Below are 19,666 nucleotides of genomic sequence, written 5' to 3' on the forward strand. Positions count from 1 at the left end.
CTGAAAAGTTGGGTTTTTGGAGTTATGAGGTTTTGTCCCGACAGCAGCGACTGTATGACTCTGAACTCCGTTGCCTATACTCAATTTATACCTACCTGCTTTCACTGTCTACAACTGCCGCCCTACACTGTAATCATAATAATCTTAACTACCCACCTCATACTATAGTCTACCCATATACTCTGTATGATAGCATCTACAACAGTGCTGTATATACCGCATTTATACTACCACATTTATATATATATATCCATATTTGTCTGAATATACCTGCATATAACCCCTCTATATACTTACTTATACACCTGCATATAACCCATAGCTCTGTATAATAGCGTACAAATGCTGTGTATACCATATAATACTTTACTGCTACATTTGCACTCTGGTTGGATGCCAAAACTGTTTTCGTTTCGTACTGTACTTGTGCTGTATAATGACAATAAATTAGAATCTAATCTAATCTAACAGTGGATGGGAGGATGTATTGCCATAAGCTAATGATATGTGCACTATATGGGCTTAAATGGGGTGGCGGGATGGGCTAGAGGTAGTGAGGAAGACTTGTAACCAAAAGGACGCTGGTCTGTTCCAGTTGCGAGCTATATCTGCCATATTAAGTGCCCTTTAGCAAGGCATTAAACCCCAAAACTGCTCCCAGGTGTGCTGTACTGCAGGCAGTGCAGGGGACCCTGCTCTATGAAGCAATGTATCTACAGTAGGGGACTGTATGTAACTGGGAGGGATATGCAGAAGTAGACATTTCAATTGCCTCATGTAAACTGACAAAGTAAATCTGCTAAACGTTGTACTCTGATAATAACATAATATTGACCACAAATTACATTTTGTTCTCGTCTCCTCCCCTTCAGACCCTGAGATGCAAGATGAAGCCAAGGCTAGAGTTGAAGCTTGATCCTTCAATGAGCATCTTTTCAACCATCTCTTCTAATCAATAGTGCTCCTACATCTCTATTCAACTATGTGGCCTTGATATGGACAAAGTTTTGTTTGTCAGAGGGAATCGACCATTGTGATTGGATGATCAAGAAAAGAGGGCGGTGCTTAAGATGGGTCAATTACATTGACAGCTTTTGTGTCACGTCACTTTTTTTTATTGTCTGTACTGTAGCAAAATGATTAAAAGCATCATGAAAAGACGTACATTTCTTCACTTCAGACTCATTCTTGCTGAAAGATCACACAGGAGAGTACCTTCCTGGTTCCTTTCTAGAATGCAGCGTACGTTAGATGAAGCCGCAGTCACATGCCATCTCAATCAGTAGACGAAATGAAAGTCAGAGGAAGACAAAAGAACAAACGAGAGAAATACAAACGAGACAAAGGGCTGATCTGTTAGAAAACACTTTACTTATAAATTAGTTCAGATTAAATCATCTCACGATAAAATGATTTGTCGACCCAGAGGGAAGAGAGTGATCGCCAAAAACGCTTCAACATTCACCGTATCTACGACACATTGACAGAACATAACCCATCATCATTGGACACCTGTATTAACGGTAGGCATGGTGACAGCAGTTGGTCCTTGAAACAGTAACTATGTTCTCCACACACGTTGCTAAGCAACAACAGACACGACAGTATCCGATACGATGAAACAACCTTGCCAAGGCAGCAACGTAATATCACTTTTTTTTCTCTCTTCTTTATAGACACTGAACACCTATCCGACCACTCAGAATACAATACTCAGTAAATATTCATAAAAGCATTGAGATCCGTACAATAAATGGGGAAACTCAAGGTGTGTTATATCACAAAGGCTAATACATGGCACCTCTGGTGCTACTTGGCAATTCTGAACAAAACGGAGTTGACAGAAGAGACTAAAGACACAGTGATTCTGCTTTAAGAGTTGGAGATGCTGGATATCAAAGTAAGCCAATACAATAGCAAGAGGTCAGAGGTCAAGAGTGGGACTTGATTTATTTAAAAGGCTATGCTTTGCTTTCCAAAAACACCCATTTAGCAAAATGTCTGTCAGTTGCCAAAGCTGTTGGTTTATGGAAGGGCACTCTACACGGAGGGCCTTCACAAACAGTACAACTTGAACCAACCTGATTAAAAAAATAAAACAAAGCTCCATTGGCTTTGGGCCAATCCAGAACCACAGATGGTAAGAGTTTGGCCATGTTGTTTTAGGGCACCATTTTGTTGCCAGCTTTAGGAAAAAAAGTGAGCTGGCATAGAATCACAAGTAGCAGCATCCACGGAGAAGGGTTTATGGAGCTTTCGTGACTACGGTTCAAAACCAGAAGGACCAAACCCTTGTCTCGCTATGGTTCTGGGTAGATCCAGGACATTACATCACAATATCCACCGTTCTTCAGATGAATCGTCCTTTCTAGCTAGGGACACGAGTGAATATGTTAGGCACTGTAAAGAAAGATTAGTAATGCACCACGCACTCTGAAATGATTTAGACAAGTAGGCTCCAATAACAACCATTCTTAAGTCAACAGATCCACTGTAGTGTGTTAGCATCATCTAGGCGATACTTAAGTATTCATTGAACCCTTGAGGCGAAGAACCATATAATACCAATTTTTTTTTTAAATATTTCGAACAGCCTGTGTAGTCACAGTTGTCGATCCATATCACTTGGGGGAGTGTGAATGTGTACGTCATAATAAGAATGTACACAACACTCTCAACTGTACCATCTTTAGATAATACAATTTGAAAACAATTTTAATACAATAACTTAAAACACAGGAGCTATATGGTTCTTCGTCTGACGTAGTCAACGGAGGAATGCCGATGATTAAAACTAAGATAAGATATTCACCACATCCCCTTTTATGTTCACAAGCACGCGTCGGGCACCTGAACGGGTACAAAGTAAAAACCATCCTCTGGTCGACCTGTTCTCTTTTTGCCTTTTCTAAAAATCAGTCGGTACACAAAGCTTTTCAAAAGGCTAGGCTACATCAAGGCCAGTATCATTAAAGTTAAAAAGCAATAAATAAAGATCACGGTGGAATTAATTGGAAAAAAAAAACCAAGCTCCATCCCTTCGAATGTGTCCTTTCAGCCGCGGAGCCCGGCGGTCAGTCACTGCTTATGCTGCCCGCGGGCAAAGTGGCAGGCGAAGTCGTACTTGTTCCTGCACTTCTGGCCACAGATGTTGCACTGGAAGGGGTTCTCGTAGCCGTGGCAACCCATGTGGATGGTGTAGAGGATGTTGTCGGGGAAGTAGATGTCACAGTGCTGGCAGTGGTCCAGCAGCTGGGGCTCGTGGTGGTGGGCCGACAGGCCGGGGGCCGGGGTGCCGGGCTGGCTGTTGGTGACACTGGGGGTGCTGGTGCGGCCGCTGTGCTCGCTGCAGGGCCCGCCGCCGCCCGGGCTGCAGCTGCTGTGGGGAGGGGGTCTGGGCTCCGGGGTGACGGGGGAGGAGGAGGAGGCGCGGGCCGAGACGGGCGCCGTGGCGGGGTGGGGCGGCGGCTGGATGAGGAAGGGCTTCTCGTCCACGACGGACTCGGCTCCGGGAGACATGGGAGGCTGGGTCTGGGCCTGGGCGTCGGAGGGGAGGCTGGCCAACTGGCCGGCCAGGGTGGAGAGCTGATTCAGGGGGTTATCCATCACCAGGTCGTGGTGGTGGGGAGGGTTTTCATCCCTCGAGCTCCCGTCCTCGCCGGCCCCACCCTGGTCGTCGTAGGCCTCCTGGCGAAGGTGGGGCAGCTCGTGGGAGTAGTCGTTCATGTTGTCGGCCTTGTGCACCACCATGGAGGGCGGGCTGAAGTTGATGAGGAGCCGGCGGCCGTAGCCCAGCGTGGCCTTCTTCTGCAGGACACTGAGCATCTTCTTGTGGGACAGGGAGCGAGCGCCTTTCATGGGCAGCAGCTTGTGGCGCCGGCGGCGGTGGTGAGACAGGTTGCTGCGGTCGCTGCAGCGGAAGGAACACAGCTCACACTTGTAAGGCTTCTCCCCCGTGTGCGAGCGCATGTGGGCCTCCAGGTGGCGCTCGTAGGCCGAGGCGAAGGGGCACAGGTGGCAGCGGTGGGGTTTCTCTCCTGTTTGTCAGCAGAGAGGAACACAAAACACGAGAGGGGACAATGGAAGTCAGTAGGGCTCGATAACAAAAAGAAACGGTCAAATATCAATCGGCTGGACAATTAAAACCGCAATTACTAAAAAGCTATTCAGGTCCTTAAAAAAAGGGACACATTTGACATTCAGAACTGTAGTTGGATTGGATTGCTTCTCTTCACCAGACAGTGCAATGCCTTATGGTTTCACCAATTCTAGGGAAACTGACAAATGACAAATGTACAGTGAGGAAAAAATAACCCAACAAAAGCGTTTAAAACCGTCACAGTATCTCTTTAAGGCAGACCTGGGCATTGTACGGCCCGGGATGATTCTGACCGGCCCGCGAAAGATTACATGATAATAAAAAATTTAAAAATAAATAAATAAAAATTTAACTTTTTTTTTCTCATGTCAACGTTCACACGCACAGTATACGCTTAGGAGACATGCTCAGAAGATGTTGGTTCTCTTTGGATCCACCTACATATGTGAACAGACATTCTCAGTCATGATGTTTACCAAGTCCAGGTACAGATCCTCTCTCACTGATGAACATCTGGCAGCTGTGCTTCGCATCTCCACCTCAGACATGCAACCTGACTTTGATGGACTTCTCAACAGAGACTGATTTATCACACTGAATGAAAAAAAAAAGAACTGAAGAACACTAAAATGTGGAAATATAACAAGTGAAATGGGACACTTGATATTTTTTTTCTTTTTTTTGCACAGTTCTGAAAACATTAAATGTTTAATATAGGCATGTAAAGTAAAAAAGGCTACAAAACTGGGACACTTTTCTTTACACAGTTCAGTGACATGTCTTGTTTATTTTTGCTATAAGATGATGTGATGTCTTTAGAAAGCTAAGAAAATCCTTGTTTCAATAGTATATGAAACTCAAAATGCCCTTTGTTATTAATGTTTCACATATTGTTTATCATTTTGGAAATAAATTCTATTTGAATAAATTATATTTTTGAAAGCTAACCTCACCTTTTAATTGCCAAATAATAACATACACTCTTACCAGGGGTCAAAACAATGCCATTTACTGCTTTTTATATAGAAATAAAATGTATATTATGCATAATTGAGTTTGGAATTTTGGCCCGGCCCCCCAACATATTTTCAGTTGCTCATTCGGCCCCCTGGGAAAAATAATTGCCCACCCCTGCTTTAAGGCATCACCAAGACCCGATGTGCACAGCATTTGTGTGTGTGTGTGCTTCTAGGTATCTACTGTACCTCCAACTGAAGAGAGACATCTATCATGGCCGTCTCCTCCCGCTTACCGGTGTGAATGCGGATGTGTTCGATGAGCCGCGCCGTGCCCCTGGTGGCGTAGTTACAGTAGCGACACTTGAGTTTGCCGTCGTACGTCCTCTCGAAGCCGTCCACCAGGATGCCCGAGCTGTCCTCCAGCGACATGTCCACCGACGGGTGCTCCAGTCCATTCTGACTACAGTCTGCACACAGAGAGAGACAACACTTTACATTGTCTGTGTACCATGTAGCTCTCCGTTGATGAGCGGTGTGTGCACAAAGCTCTATTACAAACCGCTGCAGATTCTGAGGGTTGAGTCAAAACTTGTCCTGACTAATTATTGCAAGCGGTGTGTTTTCAAAGGGATCAACAGAAAGCGGCAAAGGCCGGTGGGGTGAAAACACAAGCCGCTGCAAAAATACACTATGAAATATTACCCTTTTCTCTTCAAAGACTCCTTTCAAATCCTCCAGTCGACGGACACTTGGTGCTGCCACCCTCACTGGTTTGCTATAGAGCTTTGTATGTATACACAAATAAAGCTCGTCAATAGAGCTAGCTTTACACACCTTTTTTTTATATATTTTTTTTATACACAAGACGTACGTATCAGTACGAGTCTTGTTGTTATTCACAGCCTCAAACCTCGCATAGAAGGAATTGAGATCATTTGCTAAGGAGATGTCACTGTTCAGTTTGAGGGAGGTGCCTTTGTAATCTGTCATTGTTCTGAGGCCCTGCCACATGCCTCTAGAGTCAGCCTGTTCAAACTGAAGTTCAACTTTATCCCTGTAACGCCGTTTTGCCTCTATTACTGCTCTCCTGACGTTGTATCTTGCCGTCTTGTGTTCTTCCATGTTGCCTGTCACCAGCCCGGTGTTGTAGGCTGATGTGCGCACTTTCAGAGCCTCACGGACGGATTTATCTACCCAGGGCTTTTGATTTGGGTAGATTCTAATTGTGGTAGAGGGGATTGTTTCTTCTACCAGAGTACAGACAAAGTCAAGCACCGTTTCAGTGTATTCGTTAATATTGGCTGTGTTATCACGGAATACCCTCCAGTCTGTGCATTCAAGTGCAGCTTGGAGTGTCTCCTCTGACGTCACGGTCCAACGTTTAACCTCTCGCGAGACCACCGGCGTTCGCTTGAGACTTTGTTTATACTTTGGCAAAAGAAAAATGGCGGCGTGATCGGACTTACCGAATGGGCTAAGAGCCTGTGACTCATATGCTATTTTCAATTAATATCATAAACAACATAAGGAATATTAGCATAATTTTGAGTGGACTGAAGGAATGAGTCAGCGTTAATAGTTTTAAATGCAAATAATTTATTGAAACATAGAAGTGGGGTCGGGACACACACACACTGTGTTTCAACTCACCACCCCGCATCATATTCTAGTCTGTCTTCAAACTTCCACTCCTCTCGAAACTTTTTTATATTTGAATATCAACATTATCTGTCCATCCTCAGTAATCCTCAGTTTACTATAATATACTCCTGTCCTGAGTCCTGACTAGTGACTCCGTCGTCTTTCCAAACGCACGCACACACACACACACACACAGGGAACGGGAGAGTGCCCCCCCCCCCCCATTTCCTCAGTGCTGTTCACTGTGGCTCTGCCTCGTCTGATCATCAGGATTAGCTTGTTAGCTTACGTTAACGTTGTAGTGATTGGTACATAAACGTTCATTTCGGGCGATGTGGGCATAAAGGAATGGCGACGGTGCAAAGCATGTAGCTGCATTGGACTCGTTGTGAGAAGAAAAAAAACATCAAGGACTTATTTCGTGTCTGTAGGCGCACTGCTGTGTTAACGCTGCTGTGTTGACGCTGCTGCTCTGTTTTCAAGAAAGTGAAACACGGAGTGGGCGGATATCATATGACTCGCGGAGTTGCTAGAGGGTTTTTCAAAATAAGAGTATCATATGAACCTGAACGTTGCTAGCTGCCGGAGCCCAGATATTATGACTGGAGCTGCGCTTGGGGCGGCAATGAGACCCGCACAGGATTTTCAAAATAAGAGTATCGATATGAACTACACGCCATCTGGCGGGCAGACTATTATTTTTAGCCGCCAGACGGTAAATCTACATGCATTTGGCGAATGGCGTGCAGTTATTTTGTTCCCTGTATATATACACACTACTGTGAGAAAATAATAATCACACACAAAGGGATAATGGCTTATAGCAGACTTAATGATTTTAGAATATTTCAGATAATGAAATTAAATGTTTATATCATCAACTATCCAGTTAGTATTTACACTGTAACGTTTGGCTACTTTAAATCATTGAATGTAGAGAGAGAGAGAGAGAGCGCCAGCCCCCCCCCCCCCCCCCCTCGAGTTTTGTTCTAGGTTTGCGCTTTGAGCGTATAAGCTGCCATAGGTGATGATGTCACACTCGAATGTCAACACAGGAAGAGTTTAACACATGGGAGATGAAACTGGATGCCCAATATAAAGAAACGAATAACCAATAAATATGAAGTTATGTTTAAACCTCTGTTGTCAAGCGTCGTCAATATAACCCACCCCCTTTCCTCACAAATGGAACTAGTGTCATGGAGTCCGCTTTGAGCGTTGCCAGGGTTAGCAGCTAACGCTAGTTAGCTTAGCCTAGTCATGGGATAAGTTAGCAGCTAACGTTAGCCCATTGCTCGCGTCAATTAAATTGCATGTCATTAAAGGTCCGACTCCGCGCTGGTCTGTGTCTAATCAAATTACAATTGCATGTCATTTAAGCCGGTCCGCGCTGGTCTGTGTCTATAATGAAAATGAGGACAGCTCTGCGCTAAAGCAAGTCTCATCTCAGCCGCGACGTGACAACATATACTCGATGTTCACGATATAGTAATTGACTACATCTCATGTAGAACAAGCCGCGATACATCGAGTATACTCAATATATATCGCCCAGCCCTAGGCTTCAGTCATAACAGGGCAAGACTACAACTCTGATATGACAATACCTTTCAAACCCCCCCCCCCCCCCCCGAACTCTACAATAATACATATTGTCACACGTTTTTTTTGCACCACGACATACTGCGTTAGGTAGACTACATGATGATACATATGTGGTAAACATGCCCACAGTAAAAAGCTGCGATGTCCAGCTACTAGCTAGAGGAGCGCGAGGCGGCTGATGACATACAGCTACCTGCTGGCAGCTCATCCGCCTCTTTGATGCCACTGACTGAACCAGAGATCATGTTGACATGTTGCGTCTGCTGGCTGAGATACTCCTGGAAGTCCTTCACGAAGTCCAGCGTGTCCGGCTTCTCCTCCTCACCCATCGGAAGAGAGGGCGATAGCTGCAGGTGTCCAACCCTGTCATGATACACAGAGTGCTGTTACAGTGTTCTGCTGCTGCTGACATGTACTTAATACACACAACTAGGGCTCGGCGATATGGCCAAAAAAAAAAAAAATGATATTGCGACAGCGAATTTTTTTTAAACAACAGATGTATGTTTATTTTGCAGCAATTCTTTGTCGTTGCCGCCATCTTTAGTGTTATAGCCCCTCACACACTCCAGTTGTCAGGCTGCAGCTGGTTTGAAAGTGAAAGTAAACAGGCTTCTCTGCTGGCTGTGGCTCCAGGGGAGTTGAATAGTTCTGGCTCTGCTAGTTTCTTTTGGCGCTTTTTTGGTGGACAAACCACCGCAACATGTGCACCGTGACTCGCGACTGGAGACTAGCTCTGCTAGCACACATAGCCTACTGTGTGCAGACGGTTTCAAACTGTATTTTAAATTAGAAAGCAAACAAAATAAAAGAGAAAAATATATCTCAATTTGGTCAGTATTGTCATTTGGACAAGCAAAGCCATTACTTTAAGTTGCAGGCAAGAAAGAAAAGTCTGTCCACCGTCTCTGGGTTTAAAACTGCCCTGTTGCAGGTTAAAAAAAAAATCGATTATTAAAATATATTGCGATAATTATCGTTATATCGCCCAGCCCTACACACAACCCTTTCCAGTAGAACTGACTTGTGGTCAGTGGTCTGTGAGGAGACACTCGTCACTTCACTCCACAACTGCAAACCTACTGCATAGCAAAACGGATGAACATATTACTGAGGCTACGTTTAGACGGAGAGAGTCTGAACAGAAACCGCAAAAGTCGTCTTAAGGTTTCACTTTTAATTTTGCGTTTAGACTATCGTTTTGGGATGGAATTCTCCGTGCAGACAAGGCTGTAACGACTCCAGACGACTGAGCCCCGCTGTCACACGACGTGCTGTGAAGACCCGCCCTACTCTGCCTCTGATTCGCAGACTGTGGGTGGGGAATGTGATTGGACCAAAGCAGAGTCACTCACAGACAGTGGGTCCAGTCACGCCGCGGGAGAGATTCTTGTGTATTTAAAAGTACTGCCAATGTAGCCTTCAGGTGATCGCCATGGATAGAATCAGACATGCTTTGTTTACGCTTCTAGGCTACTGACGCATGCCTGTGATGTAAGCAGTACACGCGACGAGAGCCTTGACAACCCTTTCGTCATCGTTTTATGCGGTTTGACAGTTTAGATGATAGCGCAAAGGTTTATCGTTTCTAGGAATTCCACCCTGGAAGGTAGTCTCACTTTTTTGCGGTTTCACCCCGTAAAAACGCTGTTTCCGTATAAACGAAAGGCACATCCGAAAAAATATTTTTGCGGATTCACCTGCTAGCGTTTCCGTCTAAACGGGGCCTGAGAGTGATAGTCTAGATTCTAGAACGTCAGTGGTTATCAAAAGCAAAATGAGTAGTTTAATTTCACTAATTTTATTCACTAGATGTTAGTACAATTAGATAATATATATAAGAATGACTATTCTGATCATATGTTTCACTCTCCCCAGTCCCACCTGTACATTATAAACACTTGTGGAATTGTGGACTAAATCATGTATGAACACAAATACCTTCTCAGATGGGGGTCCCTGGGACATTATCTTCTCAGATGGGGGTCCTTGGTCAATTTTGTATCAATCTGGGGGTCCTTGACATGAAGTCTTTTTTTGAACCACTGGTCTGGAAGTATTAGTACTAGTAGCAGTGAGTCTAGCTTATATAGTCTGGTATCTTGTTGTCCTCTTTGAGTTATTCAGTTTAACTAAAGCACTGACGTCACTGGAGGACCTTTCTGACCATCGTCACCAAGACAACTTCCTGTAGTCTTTGTATTCAAACACCTAAGTGTTTCTGCTTCTTCTGATTCAACGTAGCTTTAACTTGTGGTGACAGTAACCACTTATTGTTACTCGAATGTACATTTAGCTGTAACAGGGAAGCAAACAAATGTGAAAGTACTGTGTAACGTCATCATCAGTGTAACAAACTAGCTCTATTTTGGTCTCCACTCCTCGCCGACCTAAAATAATTGTATGATTGCACTTTAACGTTACCTTTTCAAGATATCCAGCGATTTGTAGTATCTCGAATTCCGACGTTATATATGTGGTTACCGTTAGCTATGCAGATTGCTACATAGACAATCAGGGATCTAGGCAATGAGCAAGGCAGCCCGGCTTGTTGTCTGGTTCGTCTCTACACGGCGTTCCCCAGCATCATCATCATCGTCGTCGTTGCTAGCGATACGCTAGCCAGCCAGCTAACGTTAGCTTATCTTGGAGAGACCGCATCGTTTCGTCTGACGTCCTCAACAAACGCGCCAGTCCGCCATCTGTATGGTCTTTGTTTACCTAAGCTGTATACAAATTCGTGCGAAGGGTATGCGTGAAATTGGTTATATGTATCTATGTGTCAATCGTGTCTCGACGGTTTGCTACGAAAAGCTACCGCTAGCTAAATCAAAACAACAAGGCAGTTCGAGGGGTGAAAGTTCATACTGTGTCCGTTCAGAAAAGTCGCCCCGCTGCTACAGTTGCAATAAAGGCACAAATAAAGGTTCCCATGGTTAGTTTGGTGCATTATTATCTCACAGAACATAACCTAATTAGCCTAAAACACAACTGAGATATGTATACTGTTGATTGATTGATTGAAAATTGTATTAACAGATTTCAGAATGGCAGGAGCACTCATTCAGGGGTACTACGACTATGCTTGCACCTCATGGTACCAAAGCACCTCAAAGGCGCTAAAAACAAAATTACAAACATCTCAAAACAAACTGGTCAGACTACTGCTTGACCTTACTCCTAGAACCCACCTCACCCCTGCCCACTTTGACAACCTAGGATGGCTTAGAGTAGACGACAGAGTACAACAACTTGCAATGGGCCTGGTCTACAAGATACACTACACGACCAAGGTACCCATGTACATGTCAAAATACTTCCCAAAGGTCAGTGAATACCACGATCACAACACCAGAGGGAGCTCCACAAATCATGTCAAACCCAGATTCGGCTCAAATAAGGGACTAAACACGTTTCGCAATTATGCCACATCAATGTGGAACGCCCTACCCAAAGCTGTAAAGGAATGTGGATCACTACCCACTTTCAAAACCTCTCTCAAGGGACACCTACGGGAGACTGCAATTCAACACTGGCCCCTGTAAATATCCTAACCCAATCATTCCAACCCCCTCCAATGTACAGTCATTTACCTAGTATGGTTTTGTCAATAGTTCAATGTACAATTGTGTTTGTTTGTACAGTGTCTCCCCCCCCCCCCCCTCAATGTACAGTGTTACTTGTTTATACAGTGTGCCCCCCCCCCCCCCAACCACCTCCAATGTAAATTACCCAGTATGGTTGTCAATATCCCAATGTACCCAACCCCCCCCACCCAACCTCCAATGTACAGTTTCTACGTCAAATGTATATACTCCCTTTTCTTGACTCCTTCTGTATCACAAACAGTACTGTATTTGCAAATCTGGTATGTCATAAATGTATAGATGTAGCAGTACTGACTATCTGTATGTCATGTATGTCATATATGTCTATATGAATTGAAAATGGGGGACCCTGATGGAAACAAGACAAACGTCTTTCTCAGGTCTGCATCCCCTTAACAATTGTATGTATTGAGCCGTACTGTATTGTACCCATTCTGCAATCTGTTAAATAAAGTTTTCATTCATTCATTCATTCAACAACTTGCAATGGGCCTGGTCTACAAGATACACTACACGACCAAGGTACCCATGTACATGTCAAAATACTTCCCAAAGGTCAGTGAATACCACGATCACAACACCAGAGGGAGCTCCACAAATCATGTTAAACCCAGATTCGGCTCAAATAAGGGACTAAACACGTTTCGCAATTATGCCACATCAATGTGGAACGCCCTACCCAAAGCTGTAAAGGAATGTGGATCACTACCCACTTTCAAAACCTCTCTCAAGGGACACCTACGGGAGACTGCAATTCAACACTGGCCCCTGTAAATATCCTAACCCAACCCCCTCCAATGTACAGTCATTTACCTAGTATGGTTTTGTCAATAGTTCAATGTACAATTGTGTTTGTTTGTACAGTGTCTCCCCCCCCCCCCCCTCAATGTACAGTGTTACTTGTTTATACAGTGTGCCCCCCCCCCCAACCACCTCCAATGTAAATTACCCAGTATGGTTGTCAATATCCCAATGTACCCAACCCCCCCCACCCAACCTCCTCCAATGTACAGTTTCTACGTCAAATGTATATACTCCCTTTTCTTGACTCCTTCTGTATCACAAACAGTACTGTATTTGCAAATCTGGTATGTCATAGATGTAGCAGTACTGACTATCTGTATGTCATGTATGTCATATATGTCTATATGAATTGAAAATGGGGGACCCTGATGGAAACAAGACAAACGTCTTTCTCAGGTCTGCATCCCCTTAACAATTGTATGTATTGAGCCGTACTGTATTGTACCCATTCTGCAATCTGTTAAATAAAGTTTTCATTCATTCATTCATTCATTCATACAGTACAGTACAGCTCAATTAATACAATTATTGTTAAGGGCATGCAGACCAGAGAAAGTACATTGTACATTGGAGGGGGTTGGGTTTGGACATTTACAGGGGCCAGTTTCGAATTGCAGTCTCCCGTAGGTGCTCTTTGAGAGTGGTTTTGAAAGTGGGTAGTGATTCACATTCCTTTACAGTTGTGGGTAGGGCGTTCCACATTGATGTGGCATAATTGCGAAACGTGTTTTTAGTCCCTTGTTTGAGCCGAATCTGGGTTTAACATGATTTGTGGAGCTCCCTTCGGTGTTGTGGTTGTGGTATTCACTTGATTGATTGATTGATTGAAAATGGTATTAACAGATTGCAGAATGGGTACAATACAGTACAGCTCAATACACACAATTGTTAAGGGGATGCAGACCAGAGAAAGAGTTTTGTCTTGTTTACATCACTGACCTTTGGGAAGTATTTTGACATGTACATGGGTACCTTAGTGGTGTAGTGTATCTTGTAGACCAGGCCCATTGCAAGTTCCTGTACTCTGTCGTCTACTCTAAGCCATCCTAGGTTGTCAAAGTGGGCAGGGGTGAGGTGGGTTCTAGGAGTAAGGTCAAGCAGTAGTCTGACCAGTTTGTTTTGTGGTGTTTGTAATTTAGTTTTAGCACCATTGAGGTGCTTTGGTACCATGAGGTGCAATCATAGTCGTAGTGTTGTGATAACGCACACGCTATGGCCATTTTACACTTGTCAAGCACAACTGGATTGTTAATTAGGCTACTTTTGGATAAATCCAAGGGTACTAAAGCACCTCAAAAGCCCTAAAAACAAGACTATAAACATCACAAAACAAACTGGTCAGACTACTGCTTGACCTTACTCCTAAAACCCACCCCTGCCTATTTTGACAACCTAGGATGGCTTAGAGTAGACGACAGAGTACAGCAACTTGCAATGGGCCTGGCCTACAGAAAGGATACCCAAAGATTGGAAAGAAGGCTACATAGTGAAGATACCAAAGAAAGGGGACCTTGCACTATGCAAGAACTACTGGGGGATCACGCTACTTTCGACCGCTAGCAAAGTCTTCAACCGGATAATTCTAGATAGGATGAAGACTGCCGCTGACATGCTCCTCAGAGACCATCAAGCAGGATTCCGGAAAGAAAGGTCATGCATAGACCAGACAGTGGCGGCCGGTGGGTATTTCGCCACTAGGGGCGCTATACCAAATATTTGCAAACATGTACAGTACAGTACTGTACCACGCAAGACTCATGGCAAGACGTGAGCGATTCGACTCACGCTCACGGCAATGAATCGGCTCTTATGAACGAGTCGCTCAGCTGTTACTACAACAACACACAACCAGTCAAATAAAGTATAGTCTAGACTCTAATTCACAACTTGAAACACAATATAAATAGAAAAGTTAGAAACAAAACTCGCCCGTCTCCAAACACAGGCAGATCTCTCCCTCTCTCCTTCTCTCTCTCACACACAGCGCGACGTGGAATCGATTCGTTACACAATCAGACCTATTATATACCAAGAATAACTTCAGTATGAGTACAGGGCTGTACACATATTTTGCATATTGTTAAACGAGCCAAGGCTAGCTATTAAACTATCGATATGAATCGAAAATCTGGGACCCTGATGTAAACAAGACAAACGTCTTTCTCTGGTCTGCATCCCCTTAACAATTGTGTGTATTGAGCCGTACTGTATTGTACCCATTCTGCAATCTGTTAATAAAGTTCTCATTCATTCATTCATTCAAACATAGACGATATTGAACAAGCCATAATCCACGTATTTTCAATCCGAGAGAGCTGCAGTAGTTAAATCAATGAGCAATCGACATAGTCAGTGTGGTAAGTAACGTTATTATTGCATCCAAGATTGATACACGGCTGGCTAGGCAGTTGGTAGTCATAGTCTTGTGTTATAAAATAAATAAACAATCAGCAATGTCTCGCTTCATGAATGGCCAGCAGTAGTACTGCTCCTAAAAAAACCGATTTACAAACGTTAACGTTAAGCACAGAGAGAGAGAGAGAGAGAGAGAGAGAGAGAGAGAGACTCACTGTTTAGTTGAAACGTCCATGTTATGGTTTGACACCGACCCCAAACGCAACGACACAAGAGAGTTGGATTCAGAGTTGCCAAATACAAGGGCTTGTTTATTTGGTGACTAGAATAAGTGAAACAGGGAAAGCAGGTCAACAAGAAACAGGTACAATGAACAAGGGGCAAAGTTCTGCTGCTCTGCAGCTTCTCCCGGAAGGGTAGTCTTGGGAAGCAGGAGCAGACCTCTGTACCGCTCTGCAGACTCTCACGGCGGACCTCTCAGATGTTGTGCAAGACCGAGAGAGGGAGAGAGGGAACGGGTCAGTGACAGAGCAGACTTGAAAACGAGCTGGAGGACAGGGTGTTATATTCTTCGTGTTAAACAACACAGTGATGAGCAATATTCCAAAAACAGCCCAAGTGAATATCTTCATGTAAACACACAGTGAGCAAAAATCCAAACACCGTCCAATTGTGAAATACTATCTTCGTGTAAATACACAGTGAGCAAAAATCCAACACAGTCCAAATGTGAAATACTATCTTCGTGTAAATACACAGTGAGCAAAAATCCAACACAGTCCAAATGTGAAACAATAACTTCGTGTAAATACACAGTGAGTGGTGGAAGATCCCAAAATATTATTCCATAAAGGAAAGAGCAAAAACGTTAATGGCTGGGTGAGTGACTGTCTGACAAAAAGGTGGTAGACTTCAGTGTAAAGGTTACACACGAAAATCGGAATTAGGTCAAGACAGTCAGTCTAGAAAAACTCACCCAGACGAGCTGCGTAAAAGGAACAGGAACAACAGTGGAGGCGAGCGCGCGCCACGGAGCAGGTATCCAAGCGGAGGCTTCTAGGAAAGCGGAGGCTTCTAGGAATTCCTGGAGAATAGCACAGTGAAACAGCAGCAACGGGGAAAAACATCCAGCGACAAATCAAGACGAACCAACAACTTAGGGTGGGGAAAACGGGGTATAAATAATGAGGGATCGATTGATTGAAAGGCAGTGACAGCTGGGGAATGTGATTGAAAAGCGTGGGGAAGTGAGGGAACCAATCAGCGACGTCTCAGATGACGTCAGCGGGGAGAAACGTGTGAACGAGGGAATTGAAATACTTGACAGAAAAAATGAATGAAAACAAAGCGAGGGTGGTTAAAGGAACAGAACGAGTGAGAAGGCAAGGACAGAAACCTCACAGTACCCCCCCCTCAACGGGAGCCGCCCGGCGACCAGGCCGACCCGGCTCGTCAGGATGGGCCCGATGGAAGTCGGTGATCAAGCCGGGATCCACGATGAGCTGCCGGGAGACCCAGCTACGCTCCTCAGGGCCGTAACCCTCCCAGTCCACCAGGTATTGGAATCCCCGGCCCCGCCGACGAACGCCCATCAACCGGCGGACCTGCCACTGGGGGTGACCATCCACTAGCACAGGAGGCGGTGGATCAGGAGCCGGAGGCATAAGGGGACTGAGGGAGACGGGCTTAACCCGGGAGACATGGAACACGGGGTGGATGTGCATGGATGCAGGAAGCTTCAGGCGCAGGGCCGCCGGACTGAGTACCTTCAGGACCTCGAAAGGACCGACGAAGCGAGGGTTGAGTTTCTTGGCCGAGGACCGTAGCGGGAGGTCCTTCGCGGAGAGCCACACCCTCTGCCCAGGGCGGTAAGTCGGCGCGGGAACCCGGCGCCGGTCGGCACCACGACAGGCGCGCTCAGATGTCCGGAGCAGCGCGGTCCTGGTGATCTCCCAAACGCGACGGCAGCGGTCGAGGTGGACCTGCACGGAGGGAACTGCCACTTCCGTCTCCAGTGCGGGAAAAAGAGGGGGCTGGTAGCCTAGGGAGGCCTCAAAGGGGGAGAGGCCGGTGGCGGAACTGACCATTGAGTTGATCGAGTATTCAACCCAGGGAAGGAAACGACTCCAGGATGCCGGCCTCTCGGCTGCCACACACCGAAGAGCAGACTCCACGCTCTGGTTCATCCTCTCCGTCTGCCCGTTTGTCTGGGGATGGTAGTCGGAGGAGAGACTGACCGTTGCCCCCAATCCCTTGCAGAAAGCCCGCCAAACCTGGGAGGTGAACTGGGGCCCCCGGTCAGAGACGATGTCCTGGGGGAAACCGTGAAGGCGGAACACGTGGTGCGTCAGGAGGTCCGCCGTCTCGGCTGCTGAGGGAAGCTTGGAGAGGGCCACGAGGTGGACCCCCTTGCTGAATCGATCCACCACGGTCAGAAGGCAGGTGTTCCCCTGGGAGGAGGGTAGTCCAGTGACGAAGTCGAGCGCCACATGTGACCACGGACGGCTTGGAACGGGAAGTGGCTGCAAGAGCCCGGAGGGTGCCTGGTGAGAGGCCTTGCTGCGGGCACAGACCGCGCAGGCCAATACGAACTCCTTGACGTCGTTTCGCATGGTGGGCCACCAGAAACGACGAGCCAGGAAGGAGAACGTGCGATGGACGCCTGGGTGGCAGGCGAACCGGCTGGTATGGCCCCACAGCAGTACCTGGGACCGGACAGAGTCAGGGACGAAGAGACGGCTCCTAGGGACGTTGCTTGGAGCACGTTGGAAGCGTAGGGCACGCCTCACCACACCCTCGATGCCCAAGGTGATGGCTCCAACCACTCGGGCCTCCGGGATGATGGGAGATGGGTCCTCAGAGGGTGGAGCCCCCTTGGAGTGCATCCGGGACAGGGAGTCGGCCTTCGTGTTGCGGGAACCGGGGCGGAAGGTCAGCGAGAAGTCGAACCGACTGAGGAAACTGGCCCATCTCGCCTGCCGACCGTTGAGGCGCCTGGAAGCGCGGATGAACGTTAGGTTCTTGTGGTCCGTCCAGATGGTAAAAGGCTCCTCGGCACCCTCTAGCCAATGACGCCACTCCTCCAGAGCCGCCACGACCGCCAGTAGCTCCCGATTGCCGGTGTCGTAGTTCCTCTCGGCGGGGAGGAAGCGACGCGAGTAGAAGGCGCAAGGATGTACCTTCTGGTCGGAAGGAGAACGCTGGGATAGGACAGCGCCCAGGCCAGAATCCGAGGCGTCCACCTCCACGATGAACTGTCTCTTGGGGTCAGGGTGGAGCAGGATAGGAGCGGAAGTGAACCTTCTCTTGAGGGAGCGGAACGCAGCGCATGCCGCTGGGGACCAGTCGAACGGCAGAGCGGGGGAGGTCAGCTTGGTAAGAGGCTCCGCCACTTGGCTGTAGTTCCGGATGAACCTTCGGTAGAAGTTTGCGAACCCGAGGAAACTCTGTAGCTCCTTCCGAGTGGTGGGTTCCGGCCAATCCTCCACAGCCTGGATCTTGCGAGGATCCGCTCGGGTCAAGCCCTTCTCCACGATGAAGCCCAGGTAGTCGACGGAGTTGGAGTGGAAACGGCACTTCTCCGCCTTGACGAAGAGCCGATTGTGGAGGAGGCGCTCCAGCACCCGGCGGACATGCAGGATGTGTTCCTCGAGGGTCCTGGAAAAGATAAGAATGTCGTCCAGGTACACCACCACGAACACCTCCAGCATGTCACGGAGGACATCGTTCATGAGTGCCTGGAATACCGCCGGGGCGTTGGTGAGACCGAACGGCATCACAAGGTACTCATAGTGGCCCCTGGGGGTCTTGAAGGCGGTCTTCCATTCATCGCCCTCACGGATACGGACAAGATGATAGGCACTTCGGAGATCCAGCTTGGTGAAGAACGAGGCCTGGGTCAGTGGCTCGAAGGTGGAGCTCATGAGAGGTAGGGGGTATTTGTTCTTGATGGTGATCTCGTTGAGCTGACGATAGTCGATGCAGGGTCGCAGGTCCCCATCCTTCTTTCCAACAAAGAAGAACCCGGCCGCCACCGGGGAGGAGGAAGGCCGAATGAGTCCTGCTTCCAATGACTCAGAGATGTAGAGATCCATCGCCTTCTTCTCCGGGGCAGTCAGACTGTAGAGGCGGCTGCCGGGAAGGGGAGCCCCTTGGCGGAGGTTGATGGCGCAGTCATAGGGGCGGTGAGGTGGAAGGGACTGAGCCCTGGTCTTACTGAATACCTCCATGAGGTCGTGGTACTCGGGAGGAACGGACGAGGGATCCGGGGGCAACTCACCAGCCGGTCTCCGGGGCGGGGGACAAGACGCCGCCTGTAGACAGCGGGCGTGACAGGAGGAGCTCCAGCCCCTGATGGTACCGGAGGCCCAGGCGATGTGGGGCTCGTGCAGCGCGAGCCAGGGCCTACCCAGGACCACCGGGACAAGGGGGGATTGGGTAATGAGGAACTGGATCCTCTCTACGTGGTTCCCAGCAATGGTCAGCAAGACTGGGCCGGTCCGTTGAGAGATGTCGGCCAGGCGGTGTTGGTCCAACGAAAAGATCTCCAAGGGCCTCACAAGGGCCTCAAGAGGTATGTTGGCTTGGGTGGCAAA

At 47.1% G+C, this 19,666-nt stretch overlaps 1 protein-coding gene across 2 annotated transcripts; it reads right to left on the reverse strand.

Annotated features, from left to right (window-relative positions):
• Positions 1 to 1,351: 1,351 nt before the first annotated feature.
• ikzf5 (IKAROS family zinc finger 5) lies at positions 1,352 to 11,158 on the reverse strand. 2 transcript variants are annotated; one of them, XM_084321305.1, is made up of 4 exons: positions 10,729 to 11,158; positions 8,498 to 8,667; positions 5,352 to 5,525; positions 1,352 to 4,037 (listed from the first exon to the last, which is right to left on the reverse strand). In XM_084321305.1, exons 2-4 carry the CDS (start codon positions 8,631 to 8,633, stop codon positions 3,079 to 3,081), a joined length of 1,269 nt encoding a protein of 422 aa, XP_084177431.1. In that variant the 5' UTR covers positions 8,634 to 8,667; positions 10,729 to 11,158; the 3' UTR covers positions 1,352 to 3,078. The 2 variants fall into 2 exon arrangements, with proteins under 2 accessions (XP_084177431.1, XP_084177430.1); XM_084321304.1 differs by having other exon boundaries at positions 8,492 to 8,667.
• Between the last annotated feature and the right edge of the window lie 8,508 nt (positions 11,159 to 19,666).

This window comes from Notolepis coatsorum, assembly GCF_963971535.1.
Source record: "Notolepis coatsorum genome assembly, chromosome: 9".
NCBI classification, from domain to species: Eukaryota; Metazoa; Chordata; class Actinopteri; order Aulopiformes; family Paralepididae; genus Notolepis; species Notolepis coatsorum.

Excerpts from the sequence above, each read along its gene's own strand:
- ikzf5 (XM_084321304.1), bottom strand. The coding sequence starts at position 8,633 with ATGGGTGAGGAGGAGAAGCCGGACACGCTGGACTTCGTGAAGGACTTC. Across the intron at positions 5,526-8,491 it reads TGAGCTGCCAGCAGGTAGCT|ACTGTAGTCAGAATGGACTG; the intron begins GTATGTCATCAG and ends CTCTGTGTGCAG. Across the intron at positions 4,038-5,351 it reads ACACATCCGCATTCACACCG|GAGAGAAACCCCACCGCTGC; the intron begins GTAAGCGGGAGG and ends GCTGACAAACAG.